The sequence below is a fragment of the Lutjanus erythropterus genome, chromosome 2 (genome assembly GCF_056507025.1).
Source record: "Lutjanus erythropterus isolate fLutEry1 chromosome 2, fLutEry1.hap2, whole genome shotgun sequence".
Classification (NCBI taxonomy): Eukaryota; Metazoa; Chordata; class Actinopteri; order Lutjaniformes; family Lutjanidae; genus Lutjanus; species Lutjanus erythropterus.
The window spans coordinates 45439260-45462175 of record NC_139318.1 but is presented as its reverse complement, the minus strand read 5'-3'; the positions used below and the strand labels follow the sequence as shown (position 1 = coordinate 45462175).

Genomic DNA, 22916 nt, shown 5'->3' with positions numbered 1-22916 from the left:
TATTACAAATATTAGTTCCACAACACTGCTATGTTAAGGTGTCTTAGATTTTACATTTTGCTATACACCTAATAGCGATTAATCAAACATTAGTTTACTGGTATCATGTCATTTGTCAAAATGAAACCCTCTCAAAAAGCAACAAAATGTGAAACAGCATCCAAATTCTCTGTGTGCCTCAGAGAGCAACTCCCAAACTAACACATTTAAAGTTCTTTAATGTTAAATGTGATTTCTTTGCTCTTCCTGCAGGTTTTGAAGCTTCATTTTAAATCACTGTGAGCCATGAACTCCTGACAAAGTGTGGATGGGATATCTGTGGGTGTAGGTGTGTGCAGGTTAGGATGTTTATATACCTATTATTACTAAATATGTCACTGTAGCTCTGCCTTTCAATTATAATTTTTCCATAACAAAAGGTAGCTAATTTCAGCCTTTCATGCACTTTATGTATCATCTACCCTTAATCCTTGTCCTTAATCTCTCCCTAACTGTACACTGTTTTATGCATACATTGTAAATGCATTTTGTGGGAAAAAAAACAGAAAAATCAACAATTGGCCAATTACCAGACTGAAAGAAAATTAGTTTGCAACTATTCTGATCGATTAATTATTTCGAGCACAGCTGTCAAACATTGACATGCAGCTTCTTAAATGTGAGGATTTGCTGCTTTTCTTTGTAAATGAAGAGTCTGTGGGTTTTGGACTGTTGGTCGGACAAAAGAAGCAATTTGAAGACGTCACTTTGAGCTCTGGGAAATGATGATGAACCTTTTTCACAATCTTTTCACATTTTATAGACTAAATCGTAAACTGTGAAAATAATCAGTAGCTTAATCAATAATGAAAATAATTGTTATTTGCAGTCCTACTCTGATCTGATGATCTTGATATGTGCATTATAGTGCATGTTTGGTATTAAAACACCTAACTAAAGAAAATTATTTGTATTTGTCCCTAAAACTTCAGATTTCATGTCTGTTTTCCTGCAGATTTTGAGGAGGAAATGTTGCTCAACTCGACCTCCTCTGGCCCTCTGGACCTGCTGAGTAATGCCAGCTCTGCACTGACAGGGGGCGCTGTGGCAGTGCCTAAAGACAGTTTCTCTAATGCTCTCACCAAGAACATAGTGGCCATGCTGGTATGGCTGGCCCTCAGTATCATCAATGGCAGCATGGTGCACACCTTCCTACGGCACAGGTAGACACACTGTGAAACTCACATTTCTACTGTTATCTCTGTTCACAGTTTATCTGATAACATCCCCTTCAACCAAACAATTAATGAATTAATGAAAGAAGAAAATGAGCAGATTAATTCATAATTAGCATGATTATTAGTGGCAGTCCTACTTTAATCATATAGTACTCATATTCACACAATCCTTCTCAGCTCTTGTTTATCTTTGACCCTAGTCTCTTCTATGAGAACCCCCGGTACATCATGTTCATCTCCATGGTGATCAATGATGCTCTGCAGCTCAGCCTAGTAACAGCTCTCTATGTGGTCAGCTACATCTTCAGGAAGATCCACGCCTCTGTCTGCTGCTTCCTGGTGAGTCTTTAACACATCAACTTTATGCCCACTGGGTTCTGTTTAACCCCTTTCACACGTTTTGCATGTCAGGTGTGAGCAGACCGGTTCTCCAAAATCACAACACAAGTCCAGACTCCTGACTAAAATCTTTAGGGCTATACTGAATCTTTTTTTTTCTGTAGATGCTTTTAAAAGAAGCTTAAAATGTTTGTCGTCATGTTTTATTATATCATCACCTTAAAAAAAATTTAATTCTTGAACAAAATCCTCAGTTTCAATACAGTAATTTATTGGATTGTAAAGAGCTTGTGTCCAAATAGTGTTTTTCTTAGAAAAGCACTGGATAGCACTGGGATGAAACGCTGGTGAGGTGAGAGAAACAAAAAACACTGCACAGGGTTTTTTGTTTCTATGACATCAATATTTTAGCTTCACAAATGACAAATGATCAATTTTCCTTCTGATTAACTGAATAATTGATTCACCTTTAGATTAAGCAGATGTTCTTCAGTTTAAAAGCATCAGAAAAATATTGGCCTTTTAATGACATCATTTCTATAACATAAATTTTTCAACAATTCAAACACTGAGCCATGGTTATGTGAAACAACAGCTGCTGACAAAGCAGGTGAAAGTATTGTTTTTCTACTTTTTCTCCTTTTTACTCAAGCTGATCAGCATTCGAATGTTGATTTAAAATTCAAATGTCGACTTTATAACCGAAGCTTCACACCATTCAAATACAGCCCTAAAATGTTTAATACGTGGAGGAACATCAAGAAAAGAAAGGAAATAGCAGTTACTATTTTCCCAAACAAGTCAAGTACCTTAAAACACAACATCGTACTACGCCTCACCTATACTGAACTGTCATGTGTGAATTCCTTTTAAACAGTAAACAATAACTAGTGCTGCATTTTCACAAGTTGTGTAACAATATAACCATTAAACACTTAAAAGGTTAAACACTACAACAACTGAGGAGTCCCAATAATAATGAACATGTTCATGTCTTTTATATGAATGTCATGAATTTGAGTATCCGTGGAAACTTTCTGAAACACATATATACAGCTCTCACAAAGCTACAGCCAGGATCTTCATCTCTCCTACTCCTCTTCCCTTAACTTTCACGTCTGACTACTCAGATCATGACAGCCGTCATCACCACCCGCTCCACCCCTCTCATCCTGGCCGGCATGGCTGTGGAGCGCTACATCTCCATCTGCTTCCCCTTGCACTACAGCCAGATGTGCACCGTTCCTCGCACCCTCCTCCTCATTTGTATCATCCTTGTCCTCACTGCCACCCCGCCCATCTCCGACCTCCTCATCACTGTTGTCAATGAGCCTTTTAGTTTCTTCCACACCACCATTTTTTGCGACCACCCGCTGCTCTTTCGCCACCGGTCCATCTACTACAAGAACTGTGTGTTTGATGGGGTCTACCTGTCCTTCGTGGCTCTGACGCTGCTCTACACCTACTGTAAGATCATGCTGGCAGCACGAGCTGCATCGACGGGCCTCGTCTCTGTGAAGAGAGCGAGGAACACTGTGCTGCTTCATGGGCTGCAGGTGAGTACGTCTACGAATTCAACTACACATCTTTGTCAAGAAGGACATTTTTATGTGTCATAACAGGAAAACAAAAGGTGAAACTAATAAGGTTGATGATTAGAGCAATAGCAATTATTCGACTGATCGCTTGCTTGAAATAAAATTAGAACTTAAAACTATTTTGATAACTGATTAATCGTTTCAGTCATTTTTAATGCAAAGCTGCCCAACATTTGCTGGCTCCAGCAGGATTTGCTGCTTTTTTTGGTAAATTCTTTGTCTTTGGACTGTTGGTTGGACAAGAGAAGCAATTTGACGATGCCACTTTGGGCCCTGGAAAATTGTAATGAGCATTTTCCACAGTTTTTGACATTTTATAGACTAAACAATTCATCAATAAATCATTAAATTAATCGGCAGATTAATCGATGAGTGTATAATTGTTGCAGCCCTATTAATGACTCTCTGTTACAATTTGGGGCAGTGTTTGGTTCACTGGAAAAAAAATGGCAGCCTGGTCTTAAACCTTCTCAAATTACAGCTAAATTCTTACACAAAACATGCTTCTGAAAACATTTCAGACATGACATGGTCAATGCAGTAACAGAAAACTGATTCATATTTGATCTGTGTTACCCAGTTTGACAGATTTATCTGAATTTTGTGGGCCTGGTGCATTGTGCTCAAAACGTGATGTCACTGACATGTGACTAACCACATCTGGACCACTGACGCGCCTGTCAATCATTGTAACCTGCCCCATATTAAATAAAAGGTTGTGATTGACCCAATGGGTGGAAATTTGTCTGAATGGGAGGTTGGCCAGACGTATCTGCCAGAGCAAATGAAACATGAGCTCACAGATTCGTCTGGTTCCCACGCTACCCAATGATATTAATTTGTTTAAATAAACTTTCACATTTTGTCTTGTTTGTTGTTTTTTTGCTTGTTTACAAGGTTCAATACTGCATGTTTGTACAAGTTGAAATACCTTAGCAACCTGAAACTCATACAAGTTAATGTTTTGTTGATCATTATAAGTATTATTAAGATTTTTCTGCCCTTTGTTTCAGCTGCTGCTCTGCATGCTTGCCTTTGTGGTTCCTTCGCTTCAGGCTGCTCTCATCTCCCTCTTCCCCCGCTTCAGTCTGGAGATTCGTTACATCTTCTTCCTGGTCGTCTACATCATCCCGCGTTTCATGAGCCCTGTGATCTATGGCTTTCGGGATGAGCAGTTCAGGAAGTACTGGACCCGGTACCTGGCCTGTCAGAGCCAAAGTATCATCAGGGTCAGACCGGTGTTACTGAAAGTGAACCTGTAGGTGAAATAACCACATCAGGTATCCACAACAAGACCAACTGACTGTTGCAGTCACTGCCTTCTGACTAATGAATCCACAGTGACAAGTGTTGAAACTACTGACGGTTTGTCAGAATAAAACTTCTATCACAGTTTACAGAAAGTCTGCTTTGAAAAACTTTAATGCTGATATTTAAATGATCTCAATAAGATCAAAAGAGAGATGGATGAATGGATGTGTGTCAAATATTGTCAAATCTGTTTATAAAGTACCTTCAGTGAAGCATTATAGTAACTGTGATGTTGTAATCTTGCAACTAGGACTGTGTATTGGCAAGAATCGGGATATGTTAAGTATCACAATACAGGGATTACAAGCCAATGTACTGTATTATATATATAGACATAGTAATTTAAATACTGATATTGTATTGCTGTCCAATGTACTATGAAAGATAAATGAGCATTTGGAGAGACAGAACTGGTCTTTTTTTTTTGTCAAACTCTTACATGCCTCCATAATTTTTACACTTCTTATAGTAACAAGAAAAAAATGCTTCTCAAAGCACAGGGCACAAAGTGACTGGACAAGACGTCCTCAAATGTCTTGTTTTATCAGACCAACAGCCCAAAACCCAAGACATTTCAAACAGAATGACATAAAACAGCAAATAATACCACAGGAAAAAGATTTTTTGCTTGAAAAGTAACTTTACTCTGTTTTCTAATCAGTCACTGATCAGCTAATGGTTTCAGCTGTAGAGTCGTCTGTCACTGGATATTATTACTCATCAAACAGCTGAACTTACAAGGAAGGGAACGATGAAAAAGTTTGGTACAGCAAATGGTTAAACTCAGTCCATGGTGCTGAATGTGCACACATTGACACAGCTTCAGCAGGTCCCACTAAAACAAATCTCAGTGAGGGCAAACAAGGCACAGAATAATCTGCATAATCTGTAATCTTGGTTAATTTTCATATGTTTGATTTGATTGGTGTGAGGTGAGAGTGCAGAGTCCAGAAAGGGCTCATTGGAGGGGAGGAACATAGCTTCAGTCAAAAACGTAAAATCACAGTATTCTTCAAAAACAATGGCATGACAACAGGTTTTTAAAATAGCTAATAGCTTCCAATCAGCCCTTCACGAGATGGATTAAGTACACTACACCTGAAGTATCCAAAAAAGCGCCTGACTTATCTTCACCTTTTCTCTGGGGGACTGACCATTTATTATCTGTGGCATGGTAGTGGACTCATCTAACTGGTTGATAATACTCCTTTAAATAAATCCTTATTTGGTTCTCTCCTTTAAGAGACACACTTAGATTAAGTCTAACTATGGACACAAACCACAGGAGATTTATGATAATGAACTTTCAGTTTTATGTTCATGGTAACAATGAGTGCAGCTGCCAGCTGCTTGTGTTGGATCATAATGGGCTGCAACTAACAATTATTTTCACTGTCAATTATTCTGTCCATTCTTTTCTCAATTAATTGTTTAGTCTAAAAAATGTGTGTAAAAATGTTCATTGTTTCCCAAAGCCCAAGATAATGTCCTAAAATGTCTTGTCTTGTCCACAGTCCAAAAATATTCAGTTTACTGTCAGAGAGGAGTGAAGAAACTTGATAGTATTTACATTTAAGAAGCTGAAATCAGTCAATTTTGACTTTTCAAAATGATTAATCGATTATCAAAATAGATGTCAATGGAGCCGCGTCAATTAATCAATTATTAATCAACTATTGAATCAATCAGCAACTATTTTGATAACCGATTAATCATGTTGAGTCATTTTATCCAACAAAAAATGTCCAAATTTTCTGATTTCAGCTTTCAGCTTCTGGTTTCTTTCATCCTTCAGTGCAGTAAACTTAATGTCTTTGGATTGTGGACAAAACAACATTTGAGGATGTCATCCTGGGATCAATCACTAATGACAATAATCAGGAGTTGCAGTCCTAGATGGCAATTGATTAATTAACTAATCAATTAATTGCTGCAGTTCTAAATGGATTAGAAGTTTATTTTATAGCTCCTAAATCAAAGTGTAATTGACATGATATCAGGGCCCAAAGGCTGGTGAAACATGCAAGTGGCCTGTAGATTTGCTTCACTCACCAACCGAAAAAACAATGGCAACCTGTCTGCTAAAATTTGAATATTCATTAGCTATTTGGCCAGTGGACAAACAACTGTGAAACCTGCATAATACATTTAGATGTCAGACTGAAATTGCGATCTACACTCTTCAGTATCTCCATCTCACTCCCCACTTCTCCAAGATAAGATAAGATAAGATAAGAGCATCTCATCTTCCTCCTCTCACTTCTAACGGACAGCTGGTCAGCCCACATCATCATCATCGAAGTAAGTTTAATTTTCTTTATTTAACATTCCCAGTAAAGTTTATGGATGTTAGAATGGCAAGCTCTTTCAGTATTTTAAAAAGAAATTAGACCATTTTTTTATTGGGTTTTAATTTTGAATAATGTAACAGCCTTAACCTTACTTAGTAGCCTCATTTTTATCTGTACTGTTTATTTTTATTTTTTATTCTACTTTTAATTATTGTTTTTTGTTGTTGTTGTTTTACATTTTATTGTTTTAATTTTAATTTTTGCATTTTTTATTTATTCTTTTTTGTATGTGTTCTTTTCTTGTCTGTGTTGTTTTTATGTGAAGGGCTGCATGTTTGTATTAAAGGTGCTATAAGGGCCAAATAAAAGCAGAATAATTTTATATCCTACTTAACACCTTGCCACATCTGAAACAGACAGAAGTGTTGTTATATTTACTATTATATTTATTTTTCTGTGTGAAGAGAAATAACAGTGAGGCTATTGTGCTGATACAGACACTATAGTTTAGAAACATACAGGAACACAACTGAACATTTAATGATTTGAAAGAAATGTTCACCTAAACCTTAACTTAAGATCTGCTACCTTATTCAAAAATATTTTTTTCTTTTTATTTGCTTTGCCTTGATTGTGTCAGTTATTACTACATGGAATGATGAAAAATAAACTGTGAACTCTATTTAGCTTTGGAACATTCAGACTTAACAAAAATATTTTATTTTTGTTCTTGGTAAATCAGAGATAACCGGTGGAATACTTCAATATAAAAATAATCATAGGCACTTATTTTTCTTTTTTTAATAAATCACAACTTAAGTTTTTATTTCAGTCATAGGAAATTATTTAAATTTTATTGTAATTTATTTAATTTTATCTTTGCCAATGTTCCTTAAAATCATTTTAGTTCTTATATTTCTTGTTCATTAGAAATGTTGAGATTGCCAAACGAGAAGTCTAGTCTTTACAAAACATTTTATGTGAAGAAATGAACTAGTAAATTATTGTTTAATCTTAATTATACTCCTTGATTCAGTTGTGAACCTAAACTGAAAAGCGTTTGAATGAGTTAACAGCTGATTTTCCATTTGATCTACGGATTGCATCTATGACTGACTGAACTGAGGTTTGGTTTCTCAGCACAAGGTGTGATATGAACGCATCCCAACGTCTGGACAATTTCAGTAATGCTTTCTCAAAGAACTTCATCACCTTTGCTCTCGGCCTCATCATCAACTGCATCAATGGTGCGTTTGTCTACACCTACTTTAAGAGCCAAGTCTTCCAGCGAGACCCCAGGTGATGCATGGATCGAGAAAACAGATGAGAGTTTAGGCCTTGTAATTTAATATATTTTGCCACATGCTGTGACTGATTTAGTGATTTTAAGTTAGCTGAGCACTGAGTACAAGTTCAATATGTTTTAATCTACTACCATTTTCTTTTCATTATAAACATTTTCCCCTGTCCCGTCTTGTCTCCCTGACTCTTCTTCCTCTGACTGCTCTGCTCTTCTCTCCTGCAGGTATGTGCTTTACATCCATTTGGTGATCAATGACATGATTTTGCTGACAGCCTCTGTGGCTCTGCAGATCATCACCTACACCACTAACCTGAACATGGTTCAATGCTGCATCATGCTGTTCATCTTAGTCACCACAGACAAGTAGGTGTGTGTTTAACACAATTATTTTTCACATGCTTTACGGGGTATTCTGCCAGCAGTACATGTTTTAGTATCTGTGTCTCTCAAGCCTGAATGTCCACTTGACAGGCTAAAGAACCAATCATAATGTTTGTTTACAATAACCTGCAAGTGTAAAATAGAAAGTGTAACTTTCTATTTTCATGATGCTATTTCATCTCATTCATCTAAAATGCATGTTTTATGTTTTCACTAACGTTATGTTGGAGACCTAATTTACCTGTTGGGCCACAGACTAAAAAAAAAAAAAAAAAATGAGCTCATGTTTACCAAAAATTACAAATAGTCTGACCAGTGATGAGATGTCGCCATTGGGTAGATCTGGCTTAAGTATGTGTCCTTAAATGTTACAGTTATGGCTGCAAATGACAACAGATATACATATTTTACTTATATACTTATTTATTTTACATTTACTTAGGCTATATACTACAGATTGAATTGATGAGTCTTGTGGATTTGAAGAGAGCAATATTTGGCTTATATGACTTTAGCTTTCAATCAAAAAAGGCTGTCTGACTGCACAGCTAACCGTGAAAATATTCTAAATACAACATACATTTAAATTGATGTTGACTATTTTTAGGTGTTTAAGTTAAAGGACATTTTTTCTGCTGATCCTGTCCACAGAAGTTCACAGATTAGCTTCCATCTAAGTAATGTCCTCCTCTCTGCTTCTCCAAACTGGAAGCATGTGGACCGCCATCTACTGTTGATAATACACTGACAATGGACAAGTGCCTCATACAACTCCACTTCAAAAAAACATCACATTGTACTTTTAACGTGAGAATAACCGGAAGTTAATGCAATACAATGCTATATTAGTAATGTTGACTGTAAACTTCATTTTAAGACGTTGTATTTAGGAAATTTTAAGATCGTTCAAGACCTGAAATAGAGATTATTGTATTTCAGACTTTATAACATTTTTATCTAGCATAGCTAGACTGACCTGCCAGCTAAAGTATTCTGGTATGTCAGCTAACGTTAGCACACACAGCAGATACTTACAGTAGTTTGACGGTGTGAAGCACTGATCCTCAGAATCTCAGTCTGGATAGTAAATCCTTTTGAAATCTTCATCGCCCTCAATGTTCTACAACAGGACGAGAAAACTCGGGTCAAGTATCCGTAATTACCAACAGATATCACAAACAATAACCTAACAGCATTACCGACCTAATTAACCTTAACGGCCAGCCAAAAAACTCATGGACATGACAAACGGTGGACCGTTAACATGGTTAAGCTAACGGCTGGCTAACAGCAACAGCAGGTGGAGGTAACGCAAAAACAATTACTTCCTTCAAAAAGTCTTCCTGGTTGAGGTGGCATGAGGAGACTTTTGGCGGGCGAGCTTGTTTCTGACATTATACCCTGGTTACATTAGCATTAGCATTAGCATTAGCATCAAATGTTTGCAGCAGAGTTCCAGAAAGCAGCCGATGGACCAAAAGCTGCCTTTACATTTAAGTTCATGTAAGTGTCTCGTGTCGCTGCTCTCTTTTTGACCAAACTTGTTTGTTTGTTTGTTTGTTTGTTTGTTTGAATACATTTTTTTTTCCCCTGATGATAAAGTCATGACCCGCCCTAGTCTGACTGATTGGCTAGTACTCATTGCCTTCATTGGTTTGAATCATTTGGGTTGGGTAGGCACGATGTGTGTGATTGGGTCGAACGAGGGTAAGAATATCAGCGTAAGCCAATCAGAGGCCGAGTAGGGCTAGACATGCCTCGCCTTTCCTGTCCAAGTTAGTTAATGTTTGCAAACGATAGTTAACTAGCCACCTACAAGTTGTTTTAGATTAGCTAGCTTGTAAGGTCGCTTTTTGCTAACATTAACTATCAGATGTAACAAGTCAGGTAATGATTGATGTATGTGAGCTAGCTAGTTAACTAGCATTTTGCTAACATAGCTTACTTAAAATGTAACTGTAAACAGTAACTTTCAGAGGTCCCCCAGCAACAACCTTTGATCATTTTAAAAATTTGCTTTTCCTGTCAACATAGATGAGGCTAGAACATAGCAAATCTAAGTACAGGAAAGAACAAAATTTACCGAGGTTCTCCTGGGAACCAAACTTTCTCAGCTGTTGCTGGAACACAGAGATGCCATGCCAGAAAAAGAAAAAAGATCAGTATCATGGGTGTAAGGTGAAAAGTTTGTTATAACAAGATCTTTTTCACATTATAATAATATTTTCATATTATAATGACATTCAATGGTTCTTTTTTTAATTTTGGGTTTTAAGCAAATTAACACACCTGAAACGGGAGGGCTTTTGGGTCCTCTCAGGTTTTGGGGCAGTTGTCCTCTTTGCACTGTGGTCCAACCTTGCATGGATGTAATACAGTGATTGTTATAGTAAATCACTATATATCCACTACACTAAACCTGTTTAGTTGGAGGCTGCGGTTGAGCTGTTTGAATGTGAAGATATGTGTAATTAAGAATGCAAAAAATTTAATGCACTGTTTAATTGTTCCTGATCAAACCAACACAACAACATTTGAAGCTTCATGTTGTGGTGTGGAATTAAATGAAAGGTCAGGCATGTAAATGTTTTACTGTAAATGTCATGTTCATGTTCTTTTAGTATTTGTAGGTTACAGTGAATCTGTATTTGAAAGAGCTTAAAAAAGTCATAAACAAATTGAATAATGTGTGTTTTTATTTGTTTTGCTCCAGGAACAGCCCTCTGAACCTGGCAGGCATGGCAGTCGAGCGTTACATTGCTGTTTGCCGACCGCTTCATCACGTCCAGATCTGTACTGTGCAGCGAGCCTACGCTTTCATCACGTTGATCTGGGTCACCTCCATCATCCCCGCCCTCACAGATATCATCATCATCCTCGCCACCCAGCCCCTCGCTGTCTTCTCAAAGAGGGTCATCTGTTACCCTTCCTACGTGTACAATACACCATATCACAAGACACAAAATTTGGTTGTTCAGGTGAAATATTAATTGTAATTTCACGGATTTTCTTTCTGATATCAGGCATTTCTGTTTATTGTGTTTTCCACTGACAAGTTTGTGGATGTTTTCATTCCATGGCTTAGTTTTATTGATTTTACTCATGTCAAGTGGCAGATTTAAGGGGACCACCTGTGTGCGGTGGGGTAGCACATTGGTGAAAAACACACATGAAACTATTTAATTATTTAAAGGCACGTAGAGGCCAAATAATTTTCTAGTATGTATGTTAGCTTATGGCATTAATTCTGTTTTCTTCACTAGATGGGCACTTTACTATGTTTTGTCAATTAGAAGGCCACTTTAAAGTGCACTTTACCATGTTTTGTGCATTAGGAGAGCACTTTATAGGTAAGTTTACCACATTTTGTCCACTAGAACTACACTTTATAGGGCACTTTGCCAGGTTTTGTCCAGTGAAAATAAACTTTAGAGGGCACATTTTATCTAGGGGTATCCAAGAGGGAACTTTTGTGTTGTTGTCCCCTTGAGTCAAAAGTAACTGGGCTTTTGTGTCTTCACATCTTCCCCTCAGGTGCTTCTGTTTTCCTTTGTGTACCTGATTCTGATCATCACCTACCTGAAGGTTCTCTGCACTGCTCAGACAGTTTGTGGTTCTAGCCGTGCCTCAGCCAGAAACGCCCGCAACACCATCCTGCTGCACGGAGTCCAGCTCTTCATCTGCATGTTGTCTTTCATCGCTCCCTCCATCAACCTCTTTTTAGTCACCACTTGGCCTCAAGACAGAACCAAGATCCTCTTCACCAGCTACCTGTTTAGCAATGTTCTCCCTCGTCTGCTCAGTCCGCTCATCTACGGCATCAGAGACAAGAAGTTCAGCAGCCACATCAGGCTACACTTTTGCTGTAAATCCTGCAACTCTGGAGAAAAGAGAGTGAACCTGATAGAGCCCCATAAAAGGTCCAAACTGGTGTGGCACTGAATGAATTAAAAGACTACACCTGGGAGTTTGCATGTTTTGGTCCATAACCTGCACTGACCACACTGATTTTGGTGTGAAGTGAAAAGAATGTTATCAGCAATATGTCAAAATATTCATGATTTTCTTATGTGCTAAAACCTGCTCTGATGCCTTCAGGTCCAAATATTACTTTTAAGGGGTAAAAAGTACATTTGGGTTTCAAAGAATTTGTACAAGTTACAATAACATTAATTGACCCTTACTAAGTCCCACCCCTTTTCACTCTGTGCTCCAATAACAGTTGAGCAGGCTTGGTTCCTGTCAGCTTTCTCCCTTACTGTTTCCTGTGCTTTGATATATCATGTGTCATGATGGTTAAAAGTTGTTGCTGTGTAGGGTCGTTACATTAAATGTGGAAATATAAGGAGCACCTTCCCAGCGATCCCGGGTGTGGAGTCACAAATCAAAGCAGGGGGTCTGGAGAGCCTCCCTCATGAGATTGAGTGAACCTGTAGGTGAAATAACCACATCAGGTATCCAAAACAAGACCAACTGACTGTTGCAGTCACTGCCTTCTGACTAATGAATCCACAGTGACAAGTGTTGAAACTACTGACGGTTTTGTCAGAATAAAACTTCTATCACAGTTTACAGAAAGTCTGCTTTGAAAAACTTTAATGCTGATATTTAAATGATCTCAATAAGATCAAAAGAGCAGGAAACACAGATGGATGAATGGATGTGTGTCAAATATTGTCAAATCTGTTTATAAAGTACCTTCAGTGAAGCATTATAGTAACTGTGATGTTGTAATCTTGCAACTAGGACTGTGTATTGGCAAGAATCAGGATATGTTAAGTATCACAATACAGGGATTACAAGCCAATGTACTGTATTATATATATATATATATTTATATGTATATATATATATATATATATATATATATATATATATATATATATATATATATATATATATATATAGATAGATATAGATATATACATATATATATGTATACATATGTATATATACATATGTATATATAGACATAGTAATTTAAATACTGATATTGTATTGCTGTCCAATGTACTATGAAAGATAAATGAGCATTTGGAGAGACAGAACTGGTCTTTTTTTTTGTCAAACTCTTACATGACTCCATAATTTTTACACTTCTTATAGTAACAAGAAAAAAATGCTTCTCAAAGCACAGGGCACAAAGTGACTGGACAAGACGTCTTCAAATGTCTTGTTTTATCAGACCAACAGCCCAAAACCCAAGACATTTCAAACAGAATGACATAAAACAGCAAATAATACCACAGGAAAAAGATTTTTTGCTTGAAAAGTAACTTTACTCTGTTTTCTAATCAGTCACTGATCAGCTAATGGTTTCAGCTGTAGAGTCGTCTGTCACTGGATATTATTACTCATCAAACAGCTGAACTTACAAGGAAGGGAACGATGAAAAAGTTTGGTACAGCAAATGGTTAAACTCAGGCCATGGTGCTGAATGTGCACACATTGACACAGCTTCAGCAGGTCCCACTAAAACAAATCTCAGTGAGGGCAAACAAGGCACAGAATAATCTGCATAATCTGTAATCTTGGTTAACTTTCATATGTTTGATTTGATTGGTGTGAGGTGAGAGTGCAGAGTCCAGAAAGGGCTCATTGGAGGGGAGGAACATAGTCTCAGTCAAAAACGTAAAATCACAGTATTCTTCAAAAACAATGGCATGACAACAGGTTTTTAAAATAGCTAATAGCTTCCAATCAGCCCTTACGAGATGGATTAAGTACACTACACCTGAAGTATCCAAAAAAGCGCCTGACTTATCTTCACTTTTTCTCTGGGGGACTGACCATTTATTATCTGTGGCATGGTAGTGGACTCATCTAACTGGTTGATAATACTCCTTTAAATAAATCCTTATTTGGTTCTCTCCTTTAAGAGACACACTTAGATTAAGTCTAACTATGGACACAAACCACAGGAGATTTATGATAATGAACTTTCAGTTTTATGTTCATGGTAACAATGAGTGCAGCTGCCAGCTGCTTGTGTTGGATCATAATGGGCTGCAACTAACAATTATTTTCATTGTCAATTATTCTGTCCATTCTTTTCTCAATTAATTGTTTAGTCTAAAAACTGCATGTAAAAATGTTCATTGTTGTTTCCCAAAGTCCAAGATAATGTCCTAAAATGTCTTGTCTTGTCCACAGTCCAAAAATATTCAGTTTACTGTCAGAGAGGAGTGAAGAAACTTGATAGTATTTACATTTAAGAAGCTGAAATCAGTGAATTTTGACTTTTCAAAATAATTAATCGATTATCAAAATAGATCTCAGCAACTATTTTGATAACCGATTAATCATGTTGAGTCATTTTATCCAACAAAAAATGTCCAAATTTTCTGATTTCAGCTTTCAGCTTCTGGTTTCTTTCATCCTTCAGTGCAGTAAACTTAATGTCTTTGGATTGTGGACAAAACAACATTTGAGGATGTCATCCTGGGATCAATCACTAATGACAATAATCAGGAGTTGCAGTCCTAGATGGCAATTGATTAATTAACTAATCAATTAATTGCTGCAGTTCTAAATGGATTAGAAGTTTATTTTATAGCTCCTAAATCAAAGTGTAATTGACATGATATCAGGGCCCAAAGGCTGGTGAAACATGCAAGTGGCCTGTAGATTTGCTTCACTCACCAACCGAAAAAACAATGGCAACCTGTCTGCTAAAATTTGAATATTCATTAGCTATTTGGCCAGTGGACAAACAACTGTGAAACCTGCATAATACATTTAGATGTCAGACTGAAATTGCGATCCACACTCTCCAGTATCTCCATCTCACTCCCCACTTCCCCAAGATAAGATAAGATAAGAGCATCTCATCCTGCTCCTCTCACTTCTAACAGACAGCTGGTCAGCCCACATCATCAGCATCGAAGTAAGTTTAATTTTCTTTATTTAACATTCCCAGTAAAGTTTATGGATTTTAGAATGGCAAGCTCTTTCAGTATTTTAAAAAGAAATTAGACCATTTTTTATTGGGTTTTAATTTCGAATAATGTAACAGCCTTAACCTTACTTAGTAGCCTCATTTTTATCTGTACTGTTTATTTTTATTTTTTATTCTACTTGTAATTATTGTTTTTTTGTTTTTGTTTTTTTACATTTTATTGTTTTAATTTTTATTTTTGCATTTTTTATTCATTCTTTTTTATGTGTGTTCATTTCTTGTCTGTGTTGTTTAGAGTTTTTTATGTGAAGGGCTGCATGTTTGTATTAAAGGTGTTATAAGGGCCAAATAAAAGCAGAATAATTTTATATCCTACTTAACACCTTGCCACATCTGAAACAGACAGAAGTGTTGTTATATTTACTATTATATTTATTTTTCTGTGTGAAGAGAAATAACAGTGAGGCTATTGTGCTGATACAGACACTATAGTTTAGAAACATACAGGAACACAACTGAACATTTAATGATTTGAAAGAAATGTTAATCTAAACCTTAACTTAAGATCTGCTACCTTATTCAAAAATATTTTTTTCTTTTAATTTGCTTTGCCTTGATTGTGTCAGTTATTACTACATGGAATGATGAAAAATAAACTGTGAATTCTATTAAGCCTTGGAACATTCAGACTTAACAAAAATATTTTATTTTTGTTCTTGGTAAATCAGAGATAACCGGTGGAATACTTCAATACATATTATTAATCATATGCACTTGTTTTACTTTTTTTTTTTAATAAATCACAACTTAAGTTTTCATTTCAATCGTGAGAAATTATTGAAATTTATTGTAATTTATTTAATTTTATCTTTGCCAATGTTCCTTAAAATAATCTTAGTTTTTATATTTCTTGTTATTATTATTATTATTAGAAATGTTGAGATTGCCAAACGAGAAGTCTAGTCTTTGTAAATCACTTTATGTGAAGAAATGAACTGGTAAATTATTGTTTAATCTCAATTATTAGAACCTAAACTGAAAAGCGTTTGAATGAGTTAACAGCTGATTTTCCATTTGATCTACGGATTGCATCTCTGACTGACTGAACTGAGGTTTGGTTTCTCAGCACAAGGTGTGATATGAACGCATCCCGACGTCTGGACAATTTCAGTAATGCTTTCTCAAAGAACTTCATCACCTTTGCTCTCGGCCTCATCATCAACTGCATCAATGGTGCGTTTGTCTACACCTACTTTAAGAGCCAAGTCTTCCAGCGAGACCCCAGGTGATGCATGGATTGAGAAAACAGATGAGAGTTTAGGCCTTGTAATTTAATATATTTTGCCACATGCTGTGACTGATTTAGTGATTTTAACTTAGCTGGGCACTGAGTACAAGTATAATATGTTTTAATCTACTACCATTTTCTTTTCCTTTTCCTTATAAACTCTGTTCTTGATTAAGTTTTTCCCCGTCCCGTCTCGTCTCGTCTCACTGCTCTGCTCTTCTCTCCTGCAGGTATGTGCTTTACATCCATTTGGTGATCAATGACATGATTTTGCTGACAGCCTCTGTGGCTCTGCAGATCATCACCTACACCACTAACCTGAACATGGTTCAATGCTGCATCTTGCTGTTCATCTTAGTCACTACCAACAAGTAGGTGTGTGTTTGTGTTCAACACAAAGTATTAACACAATTATTTTTCACATGCTTTACGGGGTTTTCTGCCAGCAGTACATGTTTTAGTATCTGTGTCTCTCAAGCCTGAATGTCCACTTGACAGGCTAAAGAACCAATCATAATGTTTGTTTACAATAACGTGTAATGTAAAATAGAAAGTGTAACTTTCTATTTTCATGATGCTATTTCATCTCATTCATCTAAAATGCATGTTTTATGTTTTCACTAACGTTATGTTGGAGACCTAATTTACCTGTTGGGCCACAGACTAAAACAAAAAAAAAAAAGAGCTCATTTTTACCAAAAATTACAAATAGTCTGACCAGTGATGAGATGTCGCCATTGGGTAGATCTGGCTTATCAAAGACGCTAGCAAAGCAGCACATACATAAAATAAGTGCAACATTGGATAAGTCAGACCATTTTGTTTAACTATGTGTCCTTAAATGTTACAGTTATGGCTGCAAATGACAACAGATATACATATTTTACTTATATACTTATTTATTTTACATTTACTTAGGCTATATACTACAGATTGAATTGATGAGTCTTGTGGATTTGAAGAGAGCAATATTTGGCTTATATGACTTTAGCTTTCAATCAAAAAAGGCTGTCTGACTGCACAGCTAACCGTGAAAATATTCTAAATACAACATACATTTAAATTGATGTTGACTATTTTTAGGTGTTTAAGTTAAAGGACATTTTTTCTGCTTATCCTGTCCACAGAAGTTCACAGATTAGCTTCCATCTAAGTAATGTCCTCCTCTCTGCTTCTCCAAACTGGAAGCATGTGGACCGCCATCTACTGTTGGTAAACACTGACAATGGACAAGTGTCTCATACAACTCCACTTCAAAAAAACATCACATTGTATTTTTAATGCGAGAATAACCGGAAGTTAATGCAACTTTAATGCTATATTAGTAATGTTGACTGTAAACTTCATTTTAAGACGTCCTATTTAGGAAATTTTAAGATCGTTCAAGACCTGAAATAGAGATTATTGTATTTCAGACTTTATAACATTTTTATCTAGCATAGCTAGACTGACCTGCCAGCTAAAGTATTCTGGTATGTCAGCTAACGTTAGCACACACAGTAGATACTTACAGTAGTTTGACGGTGTGAAGCACTGATCCTCAGAATCTCAGTCTGGATAGTAAATCCTTTCGAAATCTTCATCGCCCTCAATGTTCTACAACGGGACGAGAAAACTCGGGTCAAGTATCCGTAATTACCAACAATTATCACCAACAGTAACCTAACAGCGTTACCGACCTAATTAACCTTAACGGCCGGCCAAAAAACTCATGGACATGACAAACGGCGGACCGTTAACATGGTTAAGCTAACGGCTGGCTAACAGCAACAGCAGGTGGAGGTAACGCAAAAACAATTACTTCCTTCAAAAAGTCTTCCTGGTTGAGGTGGCATGAGGAGACTTTTGGCGGGCGAGCTTGTTTCTGACGTTATACCCTGGTAGCATTAGCATTAGCATTAGCATTAGCATCAAATGTTTGCAGCAGAGTTCCAGAAAGCAGCCGATGGACCAAAAGCTGCCTTTACATTTAAGTTCATGTAAGTGTCTCGTGTCGCTGCTCTCTTTTTGACCAAACTTGTTTGTTTGTTTGTTTGAATGCATTTTTTTTTCCCCCTGATGATAAAGTCATGACCCGCCCTAGTCTGACTGATTGGCTAGTACTCATTGCCTTCATTGGTTTGAATCATTTGAGTTGGGTAGGCACGATGTGTGTGATTGGGTCGAACGAGGGTAAGAATATCAGGGTAAGCCAATCAGAGGCCGAGTAGGGCTAGACATGCCTCGCCATCCTGGGACAGAAAATCATGTAGGGAAGCAGAACCTTGGCTAAATTTTGCCTTTCCTGTCCAAGTTAGTTAATGTTTGCAAACGATAGTTAACTAGCCACCTACAAGTTGTTTTACTTTAGCTAGCTAGTAAGGTCGCTTTTTGCTAACATTAACTATCAGATGTAACAAGTTAGGCTATGTAGTGATTGATGTTTGTGAGCTAGCTAGTTAACTAGCATTTTGCTAACATAGCTTACTTAAAATGTAACTGTAAACAGTATCTTTCAGAGGCCCCCCAGCAACAACCTTTGACCATTTTAAAAATTTGCTTTTCCTGTCAACATAGATGAGGCTAGAACATAGCAAATCTAAGTACAGGAAAGAACAAAATTTACCGAGGTTCTCCTGGGAACCAAGCTTTCTCAGCTGTTGCTGGAACACAGAGATGCCATGCCAGAAAAAGAAACAAGATGAGTATCATGGGTGTAATGTGAAAAGTTTGTTATAACAAGATGTTTTTCACATCATAATAATATTTTCATATTATAATGACATTCAGTGTTTTTTTTTGTTTTTTTTTTATTTTGGGTTTTAAGCAAATTAACACACCTGAAACGGGAGGGCTTTTGGGCTTTTGGGTCCTCTCAGGTTTTGGGGCAGTTGTCCTCTTTGCACTGTCGTCCAACCTTGCATGGATGTAATACAGTGATTGTTATAGTAAATCACTATATATCCACTATACTAAACCTGTTTAGTTGGAGGCTGCGGTTGAGCTGTTTGAATGTAAAGATATGTGTAATTAAGAATGCAAAAAATTAAATGCACTGTTTAATTGTTCCTGATCAAACCAACACAACAACATTTGAAACTTCATGTTGTGGTGTGGAATTAAATGAAAGGTCAGGCATGTAAATGTTTTACTGTAAATGTCATGTTCACGTTCTTTTAGTATTTGTAGGTTACAGTGAATCTGTATTTGAAAGAGCTTTAAAAAAATCATAAACAAATTGAATAATGTGTGTTTTTATTTGTTTTGCTCCAGGAACAGCCCTCTGAACCTGGCAGGCATGGCAGTCGAGCGTTACATTGCTGTTTGCCGACCGCTTCATCACGCCCAGATCTGTACTGTGCAGCGAGCCTACGCTTTCATCGCGTTGATCTGGGTCACCTCCATCATCCCCGCCCTCACAGATATCATCATCATCCTCGCCACCCAGCCCCTCGCTGTCTTCTCAAAGAGGGTCATCTGTTACCCTTCCTACGTGTACAATACACCATATCACAAGACACAAAATTTGGTTGTTCAGGTGAAATATTAATTGTAATTTCATGGATTTTCTTTCTGATATCAGGCATTTCTGTTTATTGTGTTTTCCACTGACAAGTTTGTGGATGTTTTCATTCCATGGCTTAGTTTTATTGATTTTACTCATGTCAAGTGGCAGATTTAAGGGCACCACCTGTGTGCGGTGGGGTAGCACCTTGGTGAAAAACACACATGGAACTATTTAATTATTTAAAGGCACGTAGAGGCCAAATAATTTTCTAGTGTGTATGTTAGCTTATGGCATTAATTCTGTTTTCTTCACTAGATGGGCACTTTACTATGTTTTGTCAATTAGAAGGCCACTTTAAAGTGCACTTTACCATGTTTTGTGCATTAGGAGAGCACTTTATAGGTTAGTTTACCACATTTTGTCCACTAGAACTACACTTTATAGGGCACTTTGCCAGATTTTGTCCAGTGAAAATAAACTTTAGAGGGCACATTTTATCTAGGGGTATCCAAGAGGGAACTTCTGTGTTGTTGTCCCCTTGAGTCAAAAGTAACTGGGCTTTTGTGTCTTCACATCTTCCCCTCAGGTGCTTCTGTTTTCCTTTGTCTACCTGACTCTGATCATCACCTACCTGAAGGTTCTCTGCACTGCTCAGACAGTTTCTGGTTCTAACCGTGCCTCAGCCAGAAACGCCCGCAACACCATCCTGCTGCACGGAGTCCAGCTCTTCATCTGCATGTTGTCTTTCATCGCGCCCTCCATCAACCTCTTTTTAGTCACCACTTGGCCTCAAGACAGAACCAAGATCCTCTTCACCAGCTACCTGTTTAGCAATGTTCTCCCTCGTCTGCTCAGTCCGCTCATCTACGGCATCAGAGACAAGAAGTTCAGCAGCCACGTCAGACTACACTTTTGCTGTAAATCCTGCAACTCTGTAGAAAAGAGAGTGAACCTGATAGAGCCCCATAATAGGTCCAAACTGGTGTGGCACTGAATGAATTAAAAGACTACACCTGGGAGTTTGCATGTTTTGGTCCATAACCTGCACTGACCACACTGATTTTGGTGTGAAGTGAAAAGAACGTTATCAGCAATATGTCAAAATATTCATGATTTTCTTATGTGCTAAAACCTGCTCTGATGCCTTCAGGTCCAAATATTACTTTTAAGGGGTAAAAAGTACATTTGGGTTTCAAAGAATTTGTACAAGTTACAATAACATTAATTGACCCTTACTAAGTCCCACCCCTTTTCACTCTGTGCTCCAATAACAGTTGAGCAGGCTTGGTTCCTGTCAGCTTTCTCCCTTACTGTTTCCTGTGCTTTGATATATCATGTGTCATGATGGTTAAAAGATGTTTCTGTGTAAAGTCGCTACATTAAATGTGGAAATATAAGGAGCACCTTCCCAGCGATCCCGGGTGTGGGGTCACAAATCAAAGCAGGGGGTCTGGAGAGCCTCCCTCATTAGATTTTGAGTGTCAAACATTTTATTTCCTGGTATTTTCTACTGATTTTGTGCTTTTTATGTATCAGTTTAAAAGTCCTCTGCTACTCTCAACATGAATGCAAAGGAAATAAAGAAACAACGAGAAAAGCACAATTGCATCAGTTATATGAAGGATTCAAACATCAGATCTTAGACATGTATTGGGGGCGTTTTTGACTGGTAATATGGTTGTTTGATTAAATTACATGTCTGTGCAACTACCACAATATCTGATGCTTTAATTTAAAAACTAATATCAGTTGCCTGATGTTACTTATTGTTAGTAAGTTTATTAACATGTCAGTGACGAGGGACTGTAAACTTCATATTCTCTACATAAATGACCGGTGAAGATTTTAGGACAAAAACTTCCAGCAAATGTCCTTCTATATCACTTTATTGCCATGAGAGAGAACACAACATTAAGAAACACACACAATGACAACAGACACTTTAACTGTCAGCATCTCTCCATTAAACAGCCAAACCTCGTATGAAAAAGCATAACAGATTTTTGACACGTGACTGTGAAGTAAATTGTTTAGGTAAAAAGTAAAGGAGGGGGAAACATCGGTCTCCATATTAAGATGCAAAACCAGTATCTGGCCACTAGATGGATCCATCATCACAGACATGCAGGAGTCGATGAAATGAAGCTTCCCCAGATGAAATATCAATTAATGGAAACACTATAGGGTAAAAAAAAAAAAAAAAGCTAATTAATAGATACCACCTCAGTTTATCACTGACATTAAGACACTTACAAAATGTGATCATTTGCATAAATTTCTGAAATGAAATCCGATAATTAAATGAAGGCAGGTTCAAAGTTCATGATTAATTTTGACATATTATCATTATTATTATTATGACATATTAGAAAGGTTTTTACAAAGGGAATTATGGATATCTCTTTTTTTAATCACACAATAAATCAGAAAATATTGTCATCAACTGTAATAAATCAATTTCACTATGTCCTCTTGATATTATGAACAAACCCCTCTGTAAAAACTTTCTGAATATACAAGAAGGGTTTGGTATATTTGGTCTTGGCTGGATTTCTGGCTCATAAATTAGGATTTTTTATGTTTTATTTGTTTGTTTGTTTTTGAGAGAGAGAAAACAGTCTTTAAAGATATACACTGTTAAATTCTGTCAGGTGACCAGGTTAAAAAATATGTGGTTATCAACATAAAATCTCCCCAGTTGATAACTTAGATTAAGACTTTTTTTAAAATGATAACTTTTATTAAATTTTTGCTTAAACATGCAAATGAGGCATTATCAAATCTAACTTTAAATGATGCAAAT

At 36.9% G+C, this 22916-nt stretch overlaps 3 protein-coding genes across 3 annotated transcripts; all 3 read left to right on the top strand.

Moving 5' to 3' along the window:
- Window positions 1–1003: 1003 nt before the first annotated feature.
- On the top strand, window positions 1004–4567 carry LOC146332283 (odorant receptor 131-2-like). Its single transcript, XM_084745997.1, has 4 exons — window positions 1004–1202; window positions 1418–1556; window positions 2687–3112; window positions 4168–4567. The coding sequence occupies exons 1-4, from the start codon at window positions 1009–1011 to the stop codon at window positions 4414–4416; spliced, it is 1008 nt and encodes a 335-aa protein (XP_084602123.1). The 5' UTR covers window positions 1004–1008; the 3' UTR covers window positions 4417–4567.
- A 3342-nt stretch (window positions 4568–7909) lies between these two features.
- Window positions 7910–12856, top strand: LOC146332282 (odorant receptor 131-2-like). The gene is made up of 4 exons (XM_084746008.1): window positions 7910–8055; window positions 8282–8422; window positions 11154–11418; window positions 11975–12856. Exons 1-4 carry the CDS (start codon window positions 7910–7912, stop codon window positions 12380–12382), a joined length of 960 nt encoding a protein of 319 aa, XP_084602134.1. The 3' UTR covers window positions 12383–12856.
- A 3621-nt stretch (window positions 12857–16477) lies between these two features.
- Window positions 16478–21627, top strand: LOC146332281 (odorant receptor 131-2-like). Its single transcript, XM_084745986.1, has 4 exons — window positions 16478–16623; window positions 16857–16997; window positions 19879–20143; window positions 20700–21627. The coding sequence occupies exons 1-4, from the start codon at window positions 16478–16480 to the stop codon at window positions 21105–21107; spliced, it is 960 nt and encodes a 319-aa protein (XP_084602112.1). The 3' UTR covers window positions 21108–21627.
- Window positions 21628–22916: the final 1289 nt, after the last annotated feature.